The sequence below is a fragment of the Misgurnus anguillicaudatus genome, chromosome 23 (assembly GCF_027580225.2).
Source record: "Misgurnus anguillicaudatus chromosome 23, ASM2758022v2, whole genome shotgun sequence".
NCBI classification, from domain to species: Eukaryota; Metazoa; Chordata; class Actinopteri; order Cypriniformes; family Cobitidae; genus Misgurnus; species Misgurnus anguillicaudatus.
In genome coordinates, this window is record NC_073359.2 from 16767493 (window position 1) to 16793331 (window position 25839).

The 25839-nt window shown below is 38.0% G+C and overlaps 1 protein-coding gene across 4 annotated transcripts in view; it reads left to right on the forward strand.

Moving 5' to 3' along the window:
* The first annotated feature begins 12624 nt into the window (after nucleotides 1-12624).
* The window catches only part of tle2b (TLE family member 2, transcriptional corepressor b), an 87279-nt gene continuing 74064 nt past the window's right edge, over nucleotides 12625-25839 (forward strand). For 2 of the 4 annotated variants that reach the window (XM_073862296.1, XM_073862298.1), the window contains exon 1: nucleotides 16243-16897. In XM_073862296.1, the coding sequence (XP_073718397.1) occupies nucleotides 16874-16897 (24 nt within the window). In that variant the 5' untranslated portion in view covers nucleotides 16243-16873. Of the gene's footprint in view, nucleotides 12840-16242; nucleotides 16898-25839 lie in introns of those variants that run through there. The other 2 variants (XM_073862297.1, XM_073862299.1) reach the window with 2 other exon arrangements.

Here is a 25839-nt window from a genome sequence, read left to right on the forward strand (position 1 = left end):
TAAATTCCATCATATTTTTTATTCCTACTATGGAAGTCTATGGTCACTATCTGCTGAGTGTTTACTATCATTTCTAAAAATATCTTCTTTTTTGTTCATCATAAAAGAAATTCATACAGGTTTAGAACAACATGAGGATGAGTAAATGATGACAGAATTTTCATTTTAAAGTGAACTATCCCTTTAAACTGGGTGTGTTGCAGACTAGCTAGAAATGTGTGATAATATTAAGGCCTGTTGAGGAGGTGAAGATTTTCTGTGAAGTTCAGTTTGTTCCTCACACAAAGCTATCTTTATACTGTAGCTATATATAAGCACATGAAAGAGACTTTTCATTTTTTGTTGAACCGTGCCTTTTTAAATGCTGCGATTGACGTAGATCAGTTACTAAAAGAAACTTCGGTCAGCTTTGGACTCATTCTTTCTCTCTTTCATTCCTGGTTAGAGGAGAATCTGTCATTCGAGAGCTCTTTTATCTGTATTCTCATTCTTTATTCATTCATTTACCGCCTCTTCCATCCATCAGCCGTCTGAAGTAGGAAAACACCTTGGGCTACCAGTGCAGGACTGCCCTCCTGCCCTCTTCTTCCACCTCTTGCTGACAGTCTCTCCATCCTCTTCTCTTCCTAATCTGTCACTCTTTCTCATATTGTTCTTTCCAACTTCCTCTGTCTGTCTTTTGAACCTTTCAACTTTTCCACACCTCTGTCTTCCTGTTTTTAGACAGTTCCATCACTCTTCCCGTATCATCTTTCCCAACATCCTCTCATCACTTTCTCTTGTTCCCTCTTGAGAAATTGTAAGATTTAAAGTGACAGTACAAATTTTATTTGGTTTCATTGACTGTACTTCTTTCCGAATTTGCAGTTCTTTATTCTATTTGTTACCTCGATTGCACATCTGTGACTGCAGTCTGCTCTATGAACTTATGGGGAAGTCATGCAGGCGTGGCTAATGATGGTGGGAGTGGCTTATGAGATTAAATGAGTCCCTGGCCGATGATGACTCTACCACGGCTCTGCATTTGAACATTTCCCATGAGGCTGTGCATTTGGATGCGGCCAGACATTGGTGGCTAAGGGAAATGGCATGTGGTCATTATGAGGTCAGTTTTATGCTCCCAGGGCGGTTGTGTTTCAGTCGCACAGGCTGAAATTGTAATATAATGTATATAATATGTGTGTTAAGAAAAAGAGCTTTGTCAAGTTAAAGGACTCATCTCTTTTACATAAATCTTTCATTCTGCGTGTCTATATTGACAATGCCCAGAGCTACACAGAATAGATAAATAAATATTTGACACAAAATAAGTGTGGGGCAGGACTGGAAAAACACATTAAATGTAAAATAATTTATGCATGCACATCTACTGTCACTAAGCGTAAACACTTTTCCAATGGTTGGTAAAACAGATCCCTCACATGACATGGTTAAGTTAGTGTTGTTTTGTCAGTGACTAATCCAGTATGGCGGACGATCACAGCCCATAGACGGTTTCAGCAGTAACAACATAATCAAGTGGCTTTAGTGGAAAACATCTAATAATAAATAACAACAAAGTCATTTTAAAGTAGTTTATTGATATAACAAGCAAAATAAACAACACGTAGATTACCTAGGAAACCAAAACATTTGTTATTTCAACAAGGTATTTGTTCAAGAGTTCAGTTTAGCAACTAGTCAGACCATTAAACAAACAGAAACCGGAAGTAAAGTTCCGACCAGACGCGTAATCGCGTCACCGCACGTGTGTCCGATAAAACCGTCAAAAGAAACAGCCGCTAATGAGGAATCTATGTATATGTATATCTATTGTTTTTACACCTTTCCGGCAATTTATCCTTCAAATGTCTTATGTATATGTGAAATATAAGTAAGCATTGTATCCAAAAATTACACACTTCATCCTTAAGAAAGTAAACCGGAAAAATATAATGTTTACTTTAATACAAAGCTGTATATTGTTGTAACTCAAAAATGAGATAATGATATTAACCGAATGCGCTTGGCATGTATCATACGTTCATCAAACATTTTCACTTCAAATCCACTTCATTAGAAATTGTTGGCAGAATCTGGTAAAAATATCTGATAAAAATGCTCATTTACGAAAAAACATGTCAGATGCACTTAGAGGGTTTCTAGTCATGGTTATATAAACTGTTATGCTGCATTCACACCAGACGCTAATGCAGTGTTATACGCAAGTGATGTTACAAGTCAATGCAAAGACGCGATAGACGTCCTGCGGTGAGTTTCACGCGAATGATGCCATGTTAACCAATCAAGAGCTTGCTCCAGTAGTGACGTGATTACAACGCAGAAATACGAAACAACAATGGAGGACAAAATCATTGTCGCTGTATGTGGACAGCCGGAGCTGTATGACACATCTTCATACTTTTATAAAAACAGGAATAAGAAGGATGTTGCTTGGAAGAAAGTAAGTAGGTTGGTAAATTGTATAATATAGTCAAATTGAGATATATATATATGAAGAGTTTGGTTCCAAAACGCGACAAACGCCTTTTTTTGAAAAAATGAGTTATTGCCAAAATCAGTATTATATCAGGTCAGTATTTAAAAGTAAATTCTTAATTTTACGCAAAATAGAAAATACGCTGTGTTATTCTGTCATCTTTTCTCCCTTTTTTCCCAAAACGCAATAAACGCCACTCCTCCTTTTCTACAGAATGCAATAAATCCGCTCCACAAATTATAGCGCACCATTCGCAATGTAAACAAACAATGGCGGCGCGTTGAGGACACGGAATCCTAGTTTTCCTCATCTACTTTGTACTTCGTGATCAACAAACAAACAAAAACAAAAGAATACTTTAATGGCATAGATAAACCTGTGATGGTTTTCTTTGAAGGAAAAGAAATGTAAGCCATCAACATTTAATCATTTACGCGAGAGGCACTCGGGGAGACGGTTGCTTGTTCTCCCGACAGCATCAAGCTTCTCTCATGCTAACACATTGACCCCAGAGGATCTTATGAAAAACTTTACATTATTTTACTCAAAGTCAATGAAAATTGAGCAGCACCAAAACATTTTACAGCTGATCGACGAAGTGACGACGTCAAGTATAACCGCAGCAATGACAGTGTTCTTAATATGAAAAAGTAAGTGTTTTGATTAATGACATTAATGTTTATTTTTTTAGTCAGTGTGTACAACTGTTCAACTAAATGAATATAACATGGCAAAGATGAATGCACATTTATACATTGATTGAATAGATTTATAGCATTTTGAAAAAAAAACTGTCATGGATTTATTGCATTTTGTGGGAAAAAATATATTTTTTTAATAATAAATCTTTGAAAATAAAGTTATGGATTTGAATTTTTTTATGTTTTTATAACCTAAAGATGCTATGTGAAAGTTTGTAACAGAAAAAAGTGGTTTTCATCTTGAAAATGGTTTTCATCTAAATGGATTTATTGTGTTTTGGAACCAAACTCTTCATATATACATACATATTGAGACTACAAGCTAGCTAAAGCCGGCAAAGTGAGCGTATTCACGAGTTAACTCAAAATGTTCAAGTGTCCAACTACGTGCAAGTAGCATGATTTATTCACTTAATTCACATCTGGTGGGAACGTACATTAATAATGTCACAGTAACTTACAACTCCTGTATTCCTTTACACTAAAATATTTCCTCTCACAGGGTTTTTAAAGATCTTATATTTTTGTTACTTTTGTTTATAGAACACTAGTCAGTCAAAAGGTTATTTCATCACACATGATATTTCTTTACCTGACACTCAGGTATGAGCTACAGTAACGTGTGTGTATAAAAGACAAGCGCAATCCAACAGTGCAGCTTGTGAGTGTTGTGTCTCAAACTGTCAGAATATAAAATGCGATTCATAATCCTGCACTCAAAGTTTCTCTACATGCAATATTTAGTGGAGGCATCAGTCTGGATTGACAAGGGACTGTGGCTGTGTGTACGGACGACAAGGAAGAGAAGGTTCTCAAGGGGGCCAAAGGAGAACAGGTCACTGGCATCAAAGGGTGTTTGAGGTACAAGAATGGGCTGATGAGAGGAAGGGAGATAAAAAAAGTGAGTAGCAGATCACTGGAAGGATGATAAATCTGAGAGAGAAAGAGAGTCATAAGTCGGATTTCAATGCAAACAGTATGAGGAGTTCAGATGCAAAAGCCGATAAGATATGTTGACTGAATGCTCTCAGCACGTATTGTTCATTAAATAAATTCACTTGAAATCTGGACATAATTCAACATGCCTGCCTTTAAAACAGTCAACTATTATACTTTGGAGTAAATTCATAAAAAAATGTCTTATTTTACAGAAAATGTTATACTCCACAACTTAAATAATATTTATTATTATTAGATGATGCAGTTTTGGAACCATTGGTGGGTCTGCAGAGTCTAAAAGGATAGTTCACCCAAAAAAGAAAATAATGTTATTAATGACTCACCCTCATGTCGTTCCAAACTCATAAGACCTATGTTCATCTTCGGGAACACAGTTTAAGATGTTTTATATTTAGTCAAAGAGCTTGTTAAGCCTTCATTGAAAATCTACGTGCGGTCCATGTCCAGAAAGGTAATAAAAACATCATCAAAGTAGTCCATGTCACATCAGTGGGTCAGTTAAATCTGTTGAAGCATCGAATAAAGCAATAAGCCCCAAGAAGCAGTGGGTTACCAGTGCATTTTATAACAGCTAAGGGGCGTTGTTAGGCACGACGCGAAGCGGAGTGCCTAACAATGCACTGTAACCCCACTGCTTCGCAGGGGTTATTACGTTTATATATGTTACTTCATATGCATAACGTTAGCGGGATTTTATAAAATAAAACACAGATAAGTTGTAATTATATTAGTACAAATATTACTCTTCCACCAAACAAAGTAGTTCCTCAGAATCAAGTGTGACTGCAACAGAGCGCAGTTCCCAACCAACACACATGCAGCAAAGACACAATGAAAATATGATTTAAGTGGTGTTTATTTTTATAAACCACCATTCATCTAATTTATAGATTAACATTTATATAGTGCAACTGTTGAAGTGATGATCAAATATGCTTGGAAGCATGCTGTACTCTTCCCCCGTCAGCGTTTTTTTTTAAGTTGCCACCCATTTTTAGTTTAATGCCTTGCAGAAAAATTATCTTCTTTAAATAAACATAAAATATCAAATGAAAGAACAGACCATTCGCTTTCAAACAAAAACAAACAAAAAAAATGTTTCATCCTACCTTCATTTGTTCTCTTATCACCTCTCAATTTTTTAGCTAAATGCGGAGATAATTGCATTTATGTGAATAACTTTTGTAAGAGATCAGATTCAGAGCCTGATCAAAACACGCTGTTTTTAGTGTTGAGTGAATGGGTCAGTGTTTAAGTTGGGTAAGATCGCCACCCAGTGGATAGCTGAAATATGATTTTGAGTAAGTAACTCCTCAGGGAGAATTAAAAATATGATTAAAGACTGTGGTGTTTATTTTCATAAATCAGTATGCAGCAACAGTGGCGCAGTGATACTCCTGTAATGCGGTCTGAACCGTGGGTTTACCGGGGTATTTTATCACGGCTTAGAACGCTTTTCAACCAATCAGAACGAAGAACCGGAACTGCCCGTTTTATAAAATAAATTTTGGTCCAAAAATAATAAAAATTACAACTTTATTTAGCGTTGTCTTCTCTTCCAAATCTGTTGTGAAGCGCATGCGCGAGACTAAAGTTACGTGACTGCAGTGATGCGGATGACGTGTTATCCTCAGACATGTTTGCAAATTTTTTTCCTTCAAACTTACAGCGGGCATCTCCCTCAGACTGTAAACGAAGCCCAGGCGCACAAAAAAACAGCTGGGGCGCACCAGATAACACGTATGTCATCCGCGTGACTGCAGTCACGTGTCTTTATTCACGCTCATGCGCTTCACAACAGATGCGGAAGAGAAGACAATGCCGAATAAAGTCATAATTCTTTTTTATTTTTGGACCAAAATCTATTTTCAATGCTTCAACACATTCTAACTGACCCACTGATGTCACATCGCCTACTTTGATGATGTTTTTATTACCTTTGGAATGACATGAGGGTGAGTCATTAATGACATCATTTTCATTTTTGGGTGAACTATCCCTTTAAGGGGTGCCTCAAGCCAATCAGAAATACCACTTTGTTCATAGAATCCGCTAAACACCACTTCAATTTTTTAGCAAAGTCCTCTAAGTGCGCAGAAGATTTGGAAGAATTGGATGAACGATGGCGCGCCAAACGACCGTGGATCACATTCAATCTTGTGTCCCTTGTGAGTACTTGGACCTGAATATCATCTGACATCATTTCTCATCCATAATTTCCACAAATCCACATCACATCAGTAATATCTGCTGTTGCCAACTCCTGAAAACGAATGACCTCCGGTTGCTTTGTCATTGAAAATGTCTATCACTGTGAATGCATTCACCCTCTCTGTTCCTCAGGGTGGCCCTTCTGTAATTAGAGCTACTTTGCCCCAAATCTCAAACGCGGCCACTGCTCACTGTGTCTTTATTTTAAGTGTGCTTCATGTGAAAGCCCGACTGTGAACGTTATGAACCGAAAATCCATTTTACAGCTGCGCTGTGGTACGGTACATTCAAGCGTCAGTTTTACAACAATGTGCTTGATGTTGAACGCTCTTGTAATTTTCATTTCCCTCTTTAATGTAAGCCTCCCACCAGATGGAGTTATTTAGCTAGATTGTGATCGGTAATACCCCATTGCTGCTACCCTGAGCCGTTTTTAGTTAAAGCCTGTTATCTGACACTGTTACAAACAATGAAGGTTATTGCTGGATTCAGACTGAAAGAAAATGACACCAGTTGAGAGAAAAAAGTGAAACGGTAATGTAAAAAAGAGCAAGGAAGGGGTACGAGTGAATCAGGAAAGCGTTAATGTTGGCATTCCCAGATGGAAGACTTTTAGCTGATGAACTTAATTGGCATGACATGGGCCGGGCACCGTGCCAACTGGCCAGAGCCCTCTGCAGCTGTGTATGCAGAATAGAACTTTCATCTCATTTATTTTTTCAAGATTTTTTCCTTGTCTTATTATAGCTTTGAACAAAGACAACAACAAAACACTACGTAATTGTAAAACCATTATAAAGGTATAGTTCTCTCTCTCTCTCTCTCTCTCTCTTGCTCTCTTATAATTTGTTTGTATCTTTACCATGTAGGTGAATGTGTCTCATAGAAGGGATTATGGAAGGTAAAATGTGTTATAAAAAAAGTCTGGGCCGCTTCTCGCCACATTGACCCACTAATGAAGGACATTACGGTTCAGATTTCTGAAGCCATGGGATTTTCCTGATCCATCTGTTACACTTAAGATGTAGCCTAACTGATTATGTTTAGATCCTGGAGGGGAAATGTAGGCGCATACAGTGATAAATTGTTTGTTGTAGAATGACAACAGACGAAAATAGGAAATATTACTACTGTGATCAGTTACACATTTATTGGAAACATAACTATATTCCTGATTTCAATTCTTTATGGTTTGGGCCAAAACAAGAGCATGTTGCGGAGGTCTTTGTTTTTTGCGTGCTGTGTCATGTCTTTAGTCTGAAACATGTGTCTGTAATAAAACGCATAAATCGTCTTTTACTTACTCCTCTTTTCTTGTTAATTCTCTTCCGCAATGAGTTCAATCCAAGCTGTTTTTAGGCAATTTTAACCACAGAATTCCCCGTGGATTGTTATAACACGGTATCTGGAATTCTTCAATGTTTACACATTTAGGCAGGGCACAAACTCAGACTCTCAGAAGAAAAGGTACGTGAAACTACAAAAGTTGTCACCGGGGTGATACCTTTTTAAAAAGTAGGCTACACTAAAACGTACTGGTACCTCAAAAGTACCTAAAAGGACCTTTTTAAAAGGTACCATCCTAGTGCACACGCACAATCTTTCTGCCTCTCATTTTGCTCAAATGTTATGATTTTGTTCGTAAGCTATTTTTTATTCAAACACACACACACGGTCTGCAGCTGGTCAATGTACTGTACACTTATATAATTTAAAACACAATTTTTTGTGTACTTTTGTTTAAAGTGCTTGTTGGTTTGAAAGAATTATTTGTTGTAAAAGATATCTTTAAAAAAATGGTGGTGTATATAATGGATCAGACCAGAGAAAGACACAGATATGCCTTTTGACATTCAGCATCAATGTTAAATGCAAATGACTAGGAGAATTTATAATAAACCCTGTTTACGTATTTACAAAAATGAGATAATGATATTGACCAAAGCTCTCTGCATGTATTACATGTTCATCAAATATCTTAGCCTCAAATCCACTTAATCCTGGCCTCAGGGCATTGAGACATCCTGCTTTGTTGACAGAATCGAAGATTTTTCAGTAAAGTCCTCTAAAGTGCACGCGGCCGTTTCTCAATGCGAAGGCTCCAACCTTCGGAGGTCGCATATGCGCGCTGCATACTTCATCAAGCCTGGTTTATTTAAGTTAAATAAGAATTTCATTTGCAAGTGAAGCATAACAATTAACCATTAACTAAGAATGAAAGTCAACTTTATAATTGTTAATATTCTGAAATACGTTTTTATGACGCATGCAGCCTACAAATGTGACCTCTGAAGGGTGCAGCCTTCGGATTGAGAAACGGCCTGCACGTTGTCCGAGTCCGCATGTTTGCTTATTATTTAAATTATAGCGTCTTGTTTTCATTAAACATAATAATTATTTTAATTTGGTATAATGGTTTTAAATTATTTTGAGATCAAGGGGGCCCCCTAGTGGTGCGGGGCCCCATGCAAATTGCGTAATTTGTATATAGGAAAGACCGGCACTGTACATACCCCAAAGTAAATGATGACGAAAGTTATCGTTTCCAACGTAAATCTCTTTTCTTGGACTACAACAAACACACGGATTGTTGGCAACAGTTTACTTCCTGGGATTGGTGATGTAGACAAGACCGATATTATCATAATTACTCTCGCTTCGGACTCAGCCTGTAAGTTAACTCCTGTTAGCATTGAATTGTGAGCGAATTTTTCAAACATGCCAAGGAGCGTCACATTTCTAGCTGCCATCAGAGGTATTCAGACCAATCACAACGTACAGATTAGCTGGCCAATCAGGGAAACAGCGCTTTTTAAATCGATGCGTTTTTGTACAAAACCTTGCGTTTCAGAAAAAAGAGTGAAAATTGGCGCTACAAAAATGTACTTATGTTGAACATAATGTGTTTTTTGAACCATAAACCACGCGAACAAGTTGTATTATACACAAATACACAAAATAACGTTGTTTTTTAGCGAATGAAATAGGTGCCCTTTTAATACCAATGAAATGACTAAAGAGATTTTTGTGAAAATAAAGCATTTCAGTTACTGAGTAATTACCTTTTCATTGCCACTAAAGTGGAATTACTGTACCTAAACATAAGAGTCTGATAAAAACATTTTAATTCACAGGAAAACATGTCAGTTGCAATTAGCGGGTTTTGCATCTGAACTCCTTACATGTTGTCAAGAATTAATCGAATAATTTTTACAGTGTTTATTTCGAACAAAATTATGCAAGATTTAGTAAGGATGAACATTTCTGGATAAACACACACACACACACACACATGTATATGTACAGTATCTATCATATATTACATTTCAAAAGCAAAGTAGGTTGCTAATGTCCTTCATGTGAACTTTAATACAGGTCACATTTTGAATTGCACAGTTCATCCGAAACGTTTGTAGTCTCCAGCTTAATGTGTTATGCAAATGTGTCCAACAATGTTAAAATTCAGAGCCGCCACGCTACGAGACGGCAAAGAATCTCAGTAATATTTCATTCTGACCCTCCTCCACATCCCGTAAAAGCAAGGTTATAACTAACAGATCTCGCAGTAATTTACATGCTGTACGTCATGCTCATCCTTCTGATCTGGAAGCAGTTTCAGAATGCGTCACAGATACATTCGGATTACCTCATAATTCCTTGAGCTGATCTTGGATCAGCAATTAAGAAGCACTTAACTTGGTCTTTATGTGTGCTGCTTGCTAAAATGTCAGTATTACTAATATTCATACTTAGATCACATTTCACAGCAACAATAAAATAAATTGCCAAAATAAATGAATGAAGATGTGTATAGGGACAAACACAAACCCTTTGCCTGCTTCCCATCTGAGCTTTACTGCTGTGGATATGCTCTCCTATCACACACACAAACTCCATGAATTCTGTTAAAGGGTTTATCAAGACACACAAACCAACACGCTGTGTTTCTCTGTTTGCATTTGATCTTGCTGTGGCGAGTTTGCGCGGCATGATGATTTTCCATAACCTTGCCCCAGCGTCTTTCATTCTAACAGGAAATATAAGAGCAGCCGCATCAATAAACGTCGACCGAAACATTTTCAGTGACATTCATTAGCACGCCCATTTGTTTTTCAAAAGCTCTGTGTGCCTGTGTCCTGGCCTAATTTGTATGTATAACTTCCAGGCACTGGTGACATAAAAGATGGCATAAATACTACACAAAACGTGCACCATAAAGTAGCATCTTTGTATAAAGATGTGTAGTTCATGACACGCCTACAGGCAGATGACTGGGAAAAAACTGTCGTGTTTGATGGTGCAAGACGCTACTCAGATTCAGGCTGCCACAACAGGTGAAGCCTGAAGTTAATTACTGGAGAAATGGGCGGCCTTGCCACATTGATGTGCTTGCTGGCAACTGGAGCTTAGTTCAGTTAAAGAATAAACCCCATCTATCACAGCAATCGATACGCACAAAAGAAGTCTCTCTGGTTCACTGTGTGGTGCATGTGTGTAGTTGGCAGTCGAACGCACACACACAATCCAGACCAGGTTAGGCAAAATTGTCTGCACTGACAAAATAATTTTGCGGCACCATGGTAAAGATGGTATCTGATGATCTTAAAGGGATAGTTTACCCAATATGAAAATTCTGTTATCATTTACTCACTCTCATATTGTTACAATTTTTTTTGTTCTGATGAACACGAAGGAAGATAAAGGAATGTTTGTAACCAAACCGATCAGAGGCCCCATTGACTTCTATAGAAGAATACTATCAAAGTCAATGGGGCCTCTGATAGGTTTGGTTACAAACATTCTTCAAAACAAGTTTCTTTGTGCTCATCAGAACACAGAAATTTATACAGGTTTGTAAAAAACATGACAGTAAGTAAATGATGACAGACTTCATTTACTTCAAGATTTTTGGGTGAACTATCCCTTTAAGCCCCATTCAGAAGGCCAGCGACTGGAAGTGGCAGAGCAACATGATTTCATTCATTGTAATGGAAGCTTGGCGACTTCTGGCGTCACAAGCGAAAGTGACCATTAGGGACAGGAAGTGGGCATGTCCAGCGACTCAACAAAGTTGAGAAAAGTTTAAATCATGAGCGACATTTGGGAGTGACTACCAATGAGAGTGAAGCAGTGGCACTCACGTTATCCATCTCTCATTAATTACTGCAGTGGACGGTACTTCTTTTGACAACCAAAAATAGGAATGCCTCCTAATGACCTCATTGAAAGAGACGGGCAACACACAGCGAGAAGGTCGCTGGCGGTCTGAATGGTGCTTTAGTATATTAATTGTTAGCATATAAGTACTGCACTCATATAGATTAGCGGCAACAGCATAAACAAATACAGAGTCCTTCTAGAGTAGATTATTTCTGATAAGTAAATTACTTGAGTTCAAATCATAGCTAAATAGTATCAACTACTACACACATGCGTCTATAGCATCTATAGCCTACGTGGTTTTCCAAAGTAGGCTACTTATACTGTGTTTATTCCATGGTCCAAAACATTACATGGTGAAGAAACTGTGGCAATACATTAACCTGCTTTTTATGTTTTATAAGTATGTGCGTTCCCTAGGGATCGAATCCATGAGCTTTGTGTTGCTCGCACAAAGCTCTACATATTGAGCTAAAGGAATACTATAGGAATAGTTACAAGAAAACCAACCTGCTTATTTTTGTCAATTTATCCTCAAAATCAGGGTTTTATTTAACCCTACAGGTTAATAGCTATACATAATTGTTTATATTCTCCTTTTAAGACATGCAATACATTTAGACTTCATTTTGGTATTTCTTTGTCAAGTCTGACAATTGTGACCAGATTTTTTTTTAATGAAAATCGGGGACTCCTAGTTAAGTTGTCAAAATATCATTGAAATCTTATTTTTTGTTATCTTAGAATAAAAAAAACGAGGACAAAACCTTTTTGAATGTTTTCTTCTTTTTATGTTGTGGGTTTGTGGAGGACAGAACACCAAAAAACGGGACATCTGGTCACCTTATTAATATTCGTTTTTGGGTGAACTATTCCTTTAATTTGCCATTTTTGCTCATAAAATTACAAGCGTGTCATAGAGACACTTCACCAAATGATGTTTATTTCTTTGTCGTAATTGTTCAAGGCAGTAAACACTTTGTGCTACACGTTGCTCATTTGTCATTAGCAGGTGATGCTAAAATGAACAGTGGGATTTACTGATCATTTATGCCGCGTGATTGACTGTCGGAGGCGGGAGAGGAGAATAATTGGAAACTTCAATGCCCACAATCCCTGTGGACCGCACACATCCCTCCACACAGCCCGCAGCCAATCATAACCCGCCAATCGCGCGATTGGTCTGATGTGCTGATGTCAGGATCCAACGTGGGTCCTCGTCGATGTCATTGGCTCCAACGGATGAGCGCTGTATCCAATCAGAGGACGCCTGGAGAGTTCTCGACAGCCGCGAGCATTTAAGGTGGTTTGGTGAAATGTAAACTGAGGTGAGTGAAAATATCACTGAAAATGGACAGCGCTAATATTTAGATAACGTGTTTCATATCTAAAACACGAATACATGTGTAGAAGATATAAAATACAGAAGGTCTATCGATTGTTTTGCACGTTTTAATGTCATTTTATCGACTGTAATAGATTAGTGAGAGAAAGTTTTTGTATCTCACAGCCACTGTTTAACATTTACAATGACAGCATTTAAAGGCGGAGTCCATGCTGTTTGAAAGCCAATGTTGATATTTGAAATCAACTTTAAATTTAAAATTAAGAGTTAATGTTTTAAATAATCAGTGTATAAAGTACGGACTAAAGTGTAAAGTGTAGATTTAGCTGTTTTAACTGGATACCCCTAATGGTATCTAAGACCAGAATAAGCTGGTGAGATGGTTTTAGCTGGTCTCCCAGCTTTGTTTTGCTGGTGAAGCAAGCTGGTCACTTTTTAAGCTGGTCTAGCTGGTCAGCTTTGTTCATACTGCGTTTTCTGCAATGCTCTTTGTCCTCTTGTCTTATTGTTAAATAGTTTTATTGAAACCCTATTGGGAACTTCGTTCCATTTATGTTGATTCTTTCCAGATGTGAATGTGAATCAAGTCAAAATGCTCAATGATCTGAATTGTTCATTACCGAATGTGTTTGTACATGTACACAAGTTCATTCAAGTCAATGTATGCTATTTAGGGCTATTATAGCAAAATTATACAAAAATATCTCCCATGAACATTCATACACTCTTCAGTTGATCCTGTTTACCTAAAGCAAAGATTTCTCTGATATTTTGCCGACCAGCCATGAGACATACTTGGTTTTACTCTTCACATTTTCACCTGCTGACTCTTGCACAAATGCCTGACCACTACAGAAGCGATCTTTTCCAAAGTGAAGCATCTGTCATCTCTGATGTCTGTTTGTTCTCAGCTAGCATCATTATCACGCAGCGGTACGAGGTGGAAGGGAAGAAGTCGTGTGAATAATTACCTGCCTAATCCTCACAATTAGATAACAGCGATTAGGGCGATCCCTGACCTGAGAGGTGTTGAGACTGATGGATGACAAACAGGGAATGCCTCGGAGATCAAGTCAATAGCATGTAGGAAAACAAAAGAATAATGGAGAGAGATGAGAGCCAAAACTAGGTTGAGGAAGGGCTGGGCTACCAAAATAGAATGTGCTGATGTCGATTTGCAGACACGAACATACAAATTGAACTCGCTGGATGAATGGATAAATCAAGGTCATAAACATTCTTGTCGTAAGAAAGTTTGTTAATTTATTACTTAACAGGGAGATAAATGCTTATCTGAGGTGCAGGTAAAAATAGGCTGGATACAAACCCTGATTTCTTAAAATTGGTGTCAAAGCTAATTATTACTTATTTAGTTTGTCTTGTCTTTGTTTTCCTATGTTTTTAGGTTTTCAGAAGAGGTTTATTGCTCGGAGATTAAGCTCAAAAGACTTGTAAGAGATTTTTGTCATGGTTCATTACAATATCCAAATATATTCATAAAAATAGGAATTACAGGTGAGGCTATCGTTGACCTTTAAATAAGAGTATAGACAAAAAAATTCTTAAAATTTGTCATTTTTTAAATGGCCTTAAACAGTCATGTACATTTCACACCTAGGCCTTCAGTGGTGTCGTATTTGAATTAATCCATCTCGTAATTCCATCATTATGATGTCATGGGAATAGAAACACATCAATCGTTTAATTGCAAAGTAAAATAGAAAGTATACGGTATTTTACACCTCAAGGAATAAAGGGGATCGCACACCGGCCGCGCAGCTCAGCGCCGCGCAGCGCCGCGCCGTTCTAAAAAAATGTAACACATTGTTTTCTATGAGTGTACGCACACCGGCGCCGCCAGGTGGCGCCTGTCCGCGCCGTCCAGCTGTGACTCAGGAAGTTGTTCTAATCCCTGTCGCGCCACAGAGCGCCACTCACATAGTTTAACATTAAATAACATCATAAGTGTTATGCCCCGGGAACAAATCTGATTGGTTAATGCAATGATTTCATTGCCATTTATCTTAAGCTGAAGGCGCCCGCACTGTTCGTTCAGAAGTCCTAGGCAGATTTCTTTGACCCTGGCAACACATGTCAACCGCTGGCTGAAATATGATTGGATAAATGCTCATAAATATACACTACTGGAAGCAGCGCAATCAAGAAAAAAGCCATGAAATAAAGATAATAGACTATATTATGTAAATAATTTAACACACATTCATAGAAAAATATATAAAAATATAAATCAGTGATTATAAATCAAAGAAGGCTTTGCTGGCCCTGACGGCCCACCACTGTTTAAAAGTAAATATGGATTAGTCTTTGTTATAAAGTTACAGAAGTTAGTCAATCAGTAGCAGTGAGTGATTTTCACTTCTTTTGTTACTTAATTAACTTTATTGTTCTGTATTGACTCTTTGTTTGGCTTATACCAAATGTAATAAAATGTTTACATCTAGTAAAGACATAACCGATTGTTTACTATGAAACTCACTAAGACAGCTATTTTGACATGTTTACGTGGATTTGTCAGTTTAAGCCAAAAAGAACATTAACTAATTTAAGCTCTGTTCACGCTTCAAGTTCAAGGCGGCAGTCCAATCCAACACAGTGAATCATCATACAGTAAAAAATCATTTTAATTTATAAATAAATCATTTAATTTGAATTTTGTTGTTGAAACAGTTCAAACAGAAAAAGAAAGTTAAATCTATATTATATCTATATTAGAAACACAAATATACACACTCCTCCATTCTACGATTGTATCATAATGTAAAATTTGCAACGTACATTAATATTCTCTTAATATTTGTTTTTAGCAATGTGCTGCGATGCCACATGTCAGAATAAGCATGTCGATTAGCAAAAAGTGAATTATTGGAGGGAGTAAAAGTAGCGCAATAAATTTGGAGTGCTACTGGGGGTGGCCAGTCAGATCTTGGGGGGTCCGGTGCTACCCCGAACACCCCTCTGGCTTCGCCACTGGCATGGAGTAATTTGGTGTTGTGGATTGCATAAATCGGATGTTTTGAGTTTTGATGAGAACTTTAAGATCATTTTGAAATGAATATATATTTGGTACAGTATCATATATTTGGTACAGTTTCGAAAAATTGTTGAGCTTTCTTCACTTTTCAGATTTAAAGCATTTCAGATATAAAAACTATTTTTGTATTTTTTCCTGTGGGTGTATATGATAATGTTAATTTCAAGAGTCATCATCTCAAAGCAACAAGCAGTTACAGTATGTACGGTGTCATTCATTGTATCTATTTCGGTATCTATTTCTACCCGTCTGAAAAGCTCTATCTATCCCCTATCTCACCCAGTCCACCTTAAGAGCAGCTTGAGCAGGCTGTCGTGTTTGTGTTGAAGCCAACAGGCACAATATATTACAGTCTAGGGCTCGCTGCTGAAAAGCCTGCTGGATCTTCCAGTGACCTGCTGTTCTTTCTTGCCTTCCTGTGTGTTTTTTCTTCCTCCCTGGATTTCGATTAAAAACAAAGCTTGTTCTTCTTCCTCCCTCATCCTTGTAGAGCAAAGCACAGAAGGTCTTCTAGTTTGAAGGTAGAGTTAAAAGAGGAACAAGGTTGGAAGACTCTGGCACATTCGAATGGAGGTACGTGTTTGTTCTGTAGCTTGTTGGGGACATTCGCAGAAGGACAGGATCAGAGACAGTTGGACATCATTCTTCGGGTTTCCCTGCTGCTCCTGAGCTGTCAGACAACCAAACAGAGACTGTAAGACTGGAACGTCACCCCAAGGATTTCTGAGGGGAAATCCAGTCCAAAGTGTGAGTAAGGGGATCTGTTTTATGTGTACCCCTTGTTGGATGGACTGACAGTCTTGTTCTGCGTGGGATCCGGGCTTGGGAAAAGAGAAGAGCCGGGCTGCCAGTGCCAGAGCTAGATCCGGGGCTCGTTCCCCGGTGGTTTGGGGACCCAGAGGTGTGGAGGGTCAGGGTAGGGTGTTGGCAATCAAACCCAAACCGGGCATTTCTCTCCGGTGACCATGTACCCACAGGGTAGACATCCGGTAAGTGTTTCACACTAACTGTTATTTTCCCATGTTGTCGCTGTTAATAGAAAAAACCTGATGAAGCAATTGAATATAAGAAAGAGGTGATTGTGGACTTACATGTTCACACACCTAGGTGCACTTTGGAGCCAGTTGATAGAAAGTTGTGGAGGAGGAATTAAACAATATGCAGTGTATTAGATTGTGTAATAAACCTTTTTAACACCCCCTCTAATAGATACAGACAGTGCACTGCATTTGGACAGATTTCGAGTGGTTTATATGTATGTGTGTATGCAGTGGGTGGGGTTGTATGGTGCTGACAGTGGTAAGTTTATTATCTGTAACCCGTTATAAGTAAATAGGGTAGTTAACTGATTGAAGTGGGTTTACAATACCAAGTATCCACATTGCAGCCTGTTTTAAATGTGGTTCAGCATTACAGCCAAAACCTGTAATATGTGATGATGACATCCACCTTAAGAACTGCATACATTTCTGTTTATTTGATAAATTGGGTTTAGGTTACGAGACACTTTTTATATATATATTCTCGGGGTTAAATACAAGTTAAGCGTCTTTGGCATGCTATCGGTCAGTTCTACCACAGAAAATTATTATGATCTTTACTTTAGTCTGTAAAAATATGTACATGTATACAGAAGTGCATTTAAGTAAACGCCGCAACTGTTACCCCATTTCCCGAAAAACTGTCAAGAGAAGTACAGGTTATCTTGCCATCCAAAATACACGAGCATGATGCTTATTAAAATAAACATTTATTTGTGGGATTTATAGGTGTAAGCTATTTTTAGATACTGGTAGTTGGAAGTATTTTTTTGGTGGTTATCAACAACTTGTCACAAATGCTGTTACTGTTAGAATTTTCCTTAAACCATACACTAATGTTCTAGAATTTCCAGTCTGAGAGTGTTCATAATAATACACTTAACAAACTCCAAAGCACCAGTTAAACTTCCAGCCAGATTTTATTTATACCCTGTGCCCTGTGACACATGATCTTCAACAGTGAAAGGTGTGAAAAAAGCTTCAACCATGCATCAACATTGCTTTTTGTGATCACGCCAGATCTTGTTTTGTAAACCCCATATCAATCCTATTGTATGAAGACCATTCAACAGCCAAGGTTTTCTGTGTAGTTAAAGTCCAAGTCAAATAGAGGCTATAGGTATAAAATGCTAACTTTGATGTGATGACCTCTCCAGAATGAATTCACTTTTTTGACCATGTATGCAAGTGTGCGTATGTGTACCTGCACAGTAAAAGGGTTAAGACCTGCAAGGCAAACTGCATCGGAAAGACTAGTAATTGGTTCCACTGGATTTTTGTGGTTAGCGTTATCTGAAGCAGGGGGATTGAGGGTTGTGGGAGGGAGGGGGTTTGGAATAAGAGAGGGATAACTGCGCTCTGTGCTTTCGAGCCAAAAACAATAACAATAAAAAGACTCCGAGCTGGGAAAGCTCATAATCTGCGACAGCCACACCTTTGAGTTTCCGATAGTTACAAAACAGAAACTTCCAAGACTGCTTGGTGAGAAACAATACATGTTGCATAGGGTGAGCTACAGTTCCTGTACCACATGTGGTAGAGCATTGCGTTAGCATGGTCATGGGTTCGATCCCCAGGGAATTTATAGTACTGATAAAATGCATTGCTTGAATGCATTGCAAGTCACTTTGGATAAAAGCGTCTGCCGAATGCATAAATGTCAATTAGAAGTTTTAAAGGCTGATCCCAGATCAGTTTTAGTAACTTGGTTCTAGTGGCTGTGCTTCAATCAGTGGAAAAGGGTGAGAAGTCTACAAATGTCATGCGCAAGGTGTTAGAAATGGGATCCCTTCACACTGCAAGGAGTCATAGGATGGATTGACATTTGTTTTAAGGAACACGATATAAATAACATGTTGTTAATGTGAGTGTGTTGTTATGTGCGTAGCACTTTTGCGTGAAAGCATTTGCATGCTTGTTCTCACTAATGTGTCTTTGCATTGCAGATTTAAGAGTTTTTTAGAGGTAGATGTTTGTCTACATTGTTTCAAAATTAATCAAACAGGAGTATATTTCGATACTGGACTGATGACTTGATGGATTTAGGAAAAGCAGTCATCTGATTGGCTGACCAGTGCTGTCAGTCCGATAGGGTTGGCCAAAAACAGCATCAGTGTGTGACATTTAGCATTGTGTCCTAACCAGCCAAGAGTGTGACAAGTGACAGCACATTTTGTTTGGTCACTTGTATTTAAATAGTGAGCAAGGTCACAGTGAAATCTCATTGGTTCAGACATCCCATAGCATTTTTACGTAGTGTCTGTTTACACTAAGTGCAAATAGCGTCTTTGTTGGCAAACGCTAATTGCACTACAGTAGCTCCATCCAGCAATGTCTGCTTGGGCACTGACGTTTTAAAAAGATGTATGTAAATCAAGTTTAAGTGGTGCAGGAAATAAAGCATATGACTCGTGGAACTGGGTTTTGACACGACATCCCTGGATGTCTTCTCCCTTTTCCTATTACATTACATAACACATCAAAAAGGCATTTATTTTTAATTAAAAAAAATGAAAAGTGGAAATAAAATGCCTAACGTGTTTTTATTAAGGATTAATGTATTTATGGGTTAGGGTTTGATGTAAGGGAGGGCTTTTATTATCCCAATAATGAAGCATCCATTTAATAATTTAATAAATATAATCATGAACCTATTGTTATTGCATACTGTTAATGTACAAAAATACAGAGCTGAAAATAGTATCTGCCAATATAGATAGCATCTCATTACTATTTACACTTATTGCAAAGAACTACTTTTACATGGTGTAGCTAGAATCAGGGTTCCCACGGGTCCTTGAAATCCTTGAAAGTTTGTGAATCTGGAGGCGGAAATTCAAAAAAATTGTAAAAATACACATACATGGATACAGATCATTGAAAGTGATTAAATCTATTTTATGCAATAAGTTTTCTGGAAAAAAATCCATATTATTCCCTGTGTAGTGTATCTTAAATTTCTAGCCTTTTAAGCACACGTGCTAAACTGTTTTAGCTAAACTGCTTTAAATCTTCTGTATGTGAATGTTGATTCATACCAAAATGCTTTTTGGCATAGTTGTGTTTAACACATGAAAATGTTTCTGGTTACGTATGTACTCTTGTCCCCTGAGAAGGGAACGAGACGCTGCGTCTCCCTTGCCATACTTCCTGCATCCCTGTAACGCCGTCAATATTTTAGATACGATATACTTTCTGGCTCCCACGTCACCCTGTCCTTGTTGCTAAGCCTCACCATTGGTTGAATTTGATATACAAATTCTGACACTTACCCCTGGAGGCGTCCCCAAATTGTCACCGCAGTGACGCAGCGTGAGTTCCCTCGAAAGGGAACTTTAACAATGTATCTAAAAAGGTAACACGATGTAACCTTGATCTCACTTGAAATGTGCCCCCACATTTAGTCATTGACTTTGAGGGTATTGAACCTGGAAAGTCATTGAAAGGTCCTTCAATTTGAAGTTAACTAAGGTGTTAGAACCCTGTAGAATATATAGCTACAGTATTTTTATCTAATGTAAATAGGATGTCACTAAGAAAATTATGATATTGTCACTTATTGTAAATAGAATATATCGCTATTTTCATTGAGTGTAAATAGTATCTTAATAGCCGGTGCTATATTTTAAACAGTAAAACATATCTGTTTCGTTATGGCTGAGTCGTATCACATTGAATTTTTCTAGTTTGTGTGGGCTTATAAAAAGTACTTAATTTCGAAAACTCTAGTGGTTATGTCGCTTTTGAGGAATGTCAGTTCATATGATTTACATTTGGGCCTAATTTATAACACCACTTATCCGATTAAAACTTCTTTGATTTAGGAATGAAATTGTTTTTTGCTTGTACTGTATTTATACATAAACTTTCTTTTTGAGTATGTTATTGTGTGTTTGAAAAAGCCACTTTTTGCTGCATTGATGTGGGGGCCAAAAAAGAATTGTAGCCAAATGTCTGGTCGTAAATTTCTTTTAATGATGCTTTTCTCTATATAGTTTTACAGTTTTTTTTCTTACTCCCTTATTGTTTTAATACATTTAAGCCACTTTTAGACATTAATTCTGTCGGTTTCTAGTTTCACATCTTCATGCAGTTTCCTTCTTTCTTTTACTAGTATTCATGTTAATGTCATAAGTTATAGTTTTATGGTTTTATTTATAGTTTCTTTTTGGAACTTTGCCTGCATTTTTCTTATTTGTTTCGAATTTGGACTGTATGGTAACAGTACAGCATTCTTTAGAGTACCATTGAAATAAACTGTAAAAATGTTGATGTCTTAAATTTTTAAGTTTGTCAAATTAGCTGTGCTTTTTTATTTTGACCACTTATGAGTTCTTATAACTTAAAAAAGTAATGTAAAATTGCATGATAGGTAAATGAAAAAACATTTACCTATCATGCAACATCACTGTGCCATGGTACATTTTCTTCCTTCCTTCCCCCATCTTCATTTACTGTCCTCCTTTAGCTCTTTTCTGTATAAAAGCTGTTTTCTCTGCCTGCCAATTCGCAGTCCCTAATCCAGTATTGGACGGCGATGGCTTTGCTCAGCCTCACAATGGGAGCCACCATGCTAAAATGAGCCACTCCAGAGCTGCATTGTCAGTAACTTGCCAAGATAGCCTGTGCAGTCACCCGACTTCCCAGCATTCAGCGGGGTTTAAGATCTTTGAAAGCCTCTGATATGAAGGGCGAAGGATGTTCTCTCAGGTGGTTTAATGAGGTTGTGACGAAAGTGACAGCCCGAAACTCATGCCTCGGTAACCAAACCTTTGGAGGGGTGTATCTGCCAAACTCGAGCAACTAGAAATGGTTCTGTCCTGGGAATTCCAGTAGTTATTTGGAGATAAGGCTGTGATCATTCTTGCAGAACCGGCCAGAAAATAGAGATGGGGTTTTTTTTGGAAGCAGGAACACATACGCTCATACATTCACTCAGGTCCCCTTGAGATCATACTGACACCTCCTTTCCACCCACTCCCTTGTGTACCTCATCTATTCATGTGCCTTTTTGCACTAAATATTTCATCGGCGGATGATTATTTCATGGATGTTTCTATCCGCAGTCTGTCTGCGAGTATGCAAGTGGAAACAGTTTCGTAGACATCTCCAAAGCTGTCAGCGCTTCTCTCTCGATGTCTCTTTCTCCCCTCAAGACAATTTAAAATACGGTGTCCAAAATAGCAACTTCAGCCGTGATAGATGAGACGGTCAGAGTTGGCGACTGTGAGAGACTTTGCTCTTTTTCTCTTTCTTTAACCAAACTATTACTTACTATTCTTTTGCACTTTATTCTTTTTCTAGCTTTAGCAGTTTTTTGCTCGTTTTTTTTAACTTATGCACTTGCTTTTGTTTTCGTATGATTTATTTCATTCTTTCTTGCTTCTTTTGCTTTTATTTTAGACAGCATGCATGTCTCTCTTTCACTTTCTCTCTCTATTTCTCCCTTGAAACCTATTTTAAACACTGTCCAAAATAGCAACTCCTGCCGTGATAGACAAGATGATCAGTAGGCGATTGGGAGGGATTTCATTTCTCACCATTGTTATTGGATCTGGTTGGCTCTCTCGCTCCCCCTTGACCTCCGTCAGAAGATAATCTCCAGTAATTCTAGGCTAGCCTGCTGCGACTCGTCTGAATTGTGATTGACTATAGCGCTGCACCACATGGTTGTCTGCGTCTTCATCGAGCCTCAGTCCCCTTCAGCAGATTAAATGGATCAGTTTTGGATTTCAGGATTCCCACTCCTCCTGTCTAACACGCAATGTTTAAACAAACGTTGTAACCTAGGTTTCCGTCATGTGTCGTGTATACACGTTTTTGTATATATTGTACATGTATGCATGTTCATAAGTAGTCCACCCCCTCAGTTACACTCCACAATGTGTTGTCCATCAGGGCGGTATCTTATAAGGACTTACAACTTGTAAATAAAGCAAAAAAAGAAGTAACAAGTTTATCTGTGCTTTCTAAGATTATTAACAGTGGTATTATTGCTTATACTTTTGGGTAAAGATCTGAACAAACCACCAACCTTCACGCTCCCCGAAAAACAACTATGGTATTTTCCGGGGTATAAGTCGCATCAGTCTAAAATGCATTTTGAAGAGGAAAAACATATAAGTCGCAGTGGACTATACGTCGCGTTTATTTAGAAAATAATTTCACAAAATCCAAGCCGAAGAACAGACATTTAATCTGGAAAGGCAAGTTATTCAACTAAACAATAGCACAGAACCAGCAGGCTGAATAGGTGTCCATACATGTTAAAGTAACATAAACAGTTATTTTCACAATAGCATATAGAACATACCTGGGAGTCTGAATGGGCTAAATTAACACGATAAGCCAAATCAAGTTCAAAAATTAGGTCCCAAAGTCATTCTACATCACTGAATCCATTGAATTACATAAATACAGGAGCAGCATAGAGCGGACTGTCGCGGCCCTAGACTGTAATGGTTTCTCTTAGTTCAATAATTTTGACGTATAAGTCGCACCTGACTATAAAATCCAGGAACCACCAAATTATGAAAAAAGTGTGACTTATAGGGATGGTTTCCTGGACAGGGATTAGCTTAAACCAGGACTAGGCCTTAGTTTAATTAGGAAATATAGCTAGTTTTAACAAACATGTTGACGTATAAGTCGCACCTGACTATAAAATCCAGGACCCACCAAATTATGAAAAAAGTGTGACTTATAGGGATGGTTTCCCGGACAGGGATTAGCTTAAACCAGGACTAGTTTAATTAGGAAATATAGCTAGTTTTAACAAACATGCCTTCGTAAAAACATTAGTAAAAACATCATTGTGTGCATTTTGAGGCTAAACAAAGGGCACTGATGTATTTTAGGATGTCAGTGTAACTTGTTTTCAGTTTGGACAGCTCTTACATTTATTTTAGTCTAGGACTAGTCTTATCCTTGTCCAGAAAACACGTTAAACTCCAAATGTTTGTTATTGTTGAATCAGAATGTTCACCCTATTTGTGTTTGTTGGGACGGTGTAAAACTTATATAAACCCAACAGCCAGTTTTAGAAAGTTTAAAATATCGGGGGCAGCTTTTTGGGACAGTGTAACTCAGCCCTTAATTATGGTGTGAAACTTATCTTGAATAGTTTGTGCACTGGAGCGGTGGAGGAAATGTCTGCTATTACTTTTTTTAAATATTAGACTTGCGAATTTTGCAATAAAATAGAAAAAAATCCATTGATAAGTATTTTTTATCCCCCACAAACTGGTTTCTTATAATTGTATTTTTTAAAGGGACACTCCCAAAAATGAAAATTCTTGCATTATTAACTGAGTGGCATGTCTTCCCGAAACCATATCCATCTATTTACATCGAATGAGGGACCTGAACCATATCTAGGGAGCAGAGAATCATAGCAATCTGCAAGTTCTTGTAGCCTAAATGGTAGAGCATTGCGAAGCACCACAAAGGTAATATGTTCAATTCCCAAGGAACAGATTAAATGCATATCTTAAATGTACTTGAATTCATTGTGGCAGACACTTTTGATCAAAAAAGATAATGTGTTATTCATTAAGCTCCTCCATGGCAATACGAAATGGTTTCTTTATTATAGGCTTTTGTAATGGTTGATTTCAGTAAAATATTCTAGTGAAACTCTGTGGAAATCCAAAGCGATTCTGCGCTCCAATAAGCTCAGACCCATGTGGTTTGCATGGCATTCAGGATAGCTACTGTACACAGACACTCGCTTGTTGTAAATGAATAAGGGTCAGGGATATGATGATAGCCCCCCAAACACACACACGCACAGTGTGGTGTGTGTACCGAACTCATCCAGTCAGCGGTGCGCCTGCAGCTTAATTACTGGAAAGCTCACAGAGTCTGACCTCTACCGTTAGCCTAATTGAAATTTAATTGAATTTCGCTTGTCTAGACTAATTAAGCTCCTACTGAAACCGCCAATCTTCAGCCGATGGACGCACGCCGCGGTTCAAAGAAAGCACTCGGGAGAATGGAAAGCCCGGAGGTGGGCAGGACAAAGGTGGCCATTTTAGGAAACGGCTGACAGAATGGGAAATGTGTTTAAAAATAGCCATGGAAAGGACTTTAGGTTTTAATGAGGAGGAGGAGGAATAGATAAGGGTACAGTACGATTGGGTTAAAGCATGTAGGGCTTGCCTGACATGTTACTTGTGTGATCATAGAGGAAAATCTGTTAAATAGTTTTAAATATGTGACCTGTTCTATGAAATCCAGGCTAAAGTCTCATAATGGAATTATAAAACTTGGAGTGTTGCATTGATTCGGTAAGGATCGCTTGAAGGCGTTTACGTTAAACTAAAGAAACCAACACGCAGTGAGCTCGAGATGTATGAAATTTTATGAATGTAATAAATTTAATTCTGCGGAAATCTTTTTGTGGATTTCTGCCAGTGCAGATTCCTTGCAGTAGAACTCATTACTTCTGATCTGAGATTAATGATATGTTTATAAGATAAGATTTTGGCGTCGTCCCAACTATTGTAGGGATTAGTTCCTCCTAGACTGGTGGAGCAAGTGTATGATGTCTATGGGAACACTAATTCAGTGGAAGCTATCAAAGGTTAAGGGTGAGGTCAGGGTTATGGTCTCGTGAGACTTGAAGAATCTAGCCGTGAACCAAGAGTGTAGTATGACCTCAAATCTCTGTTGATATTATTTAAAGGTGCATTGTGTAAATTTTAGCGGCATCCAGTGGTGAGGTGGTGTAGCTTGAGAAGCTACGGTAGCCGCCACCGGAAAAACATGTAATCGACGGAGACAACTTAGTAAATAAAGTTTGTCTTTTAAGGGCTTCTGTAGAAACATGGCAGCACAAAATGGTGACTTCCACGTAAGGGGACCCTCTGTGTATGTAGATAAAAACGTCT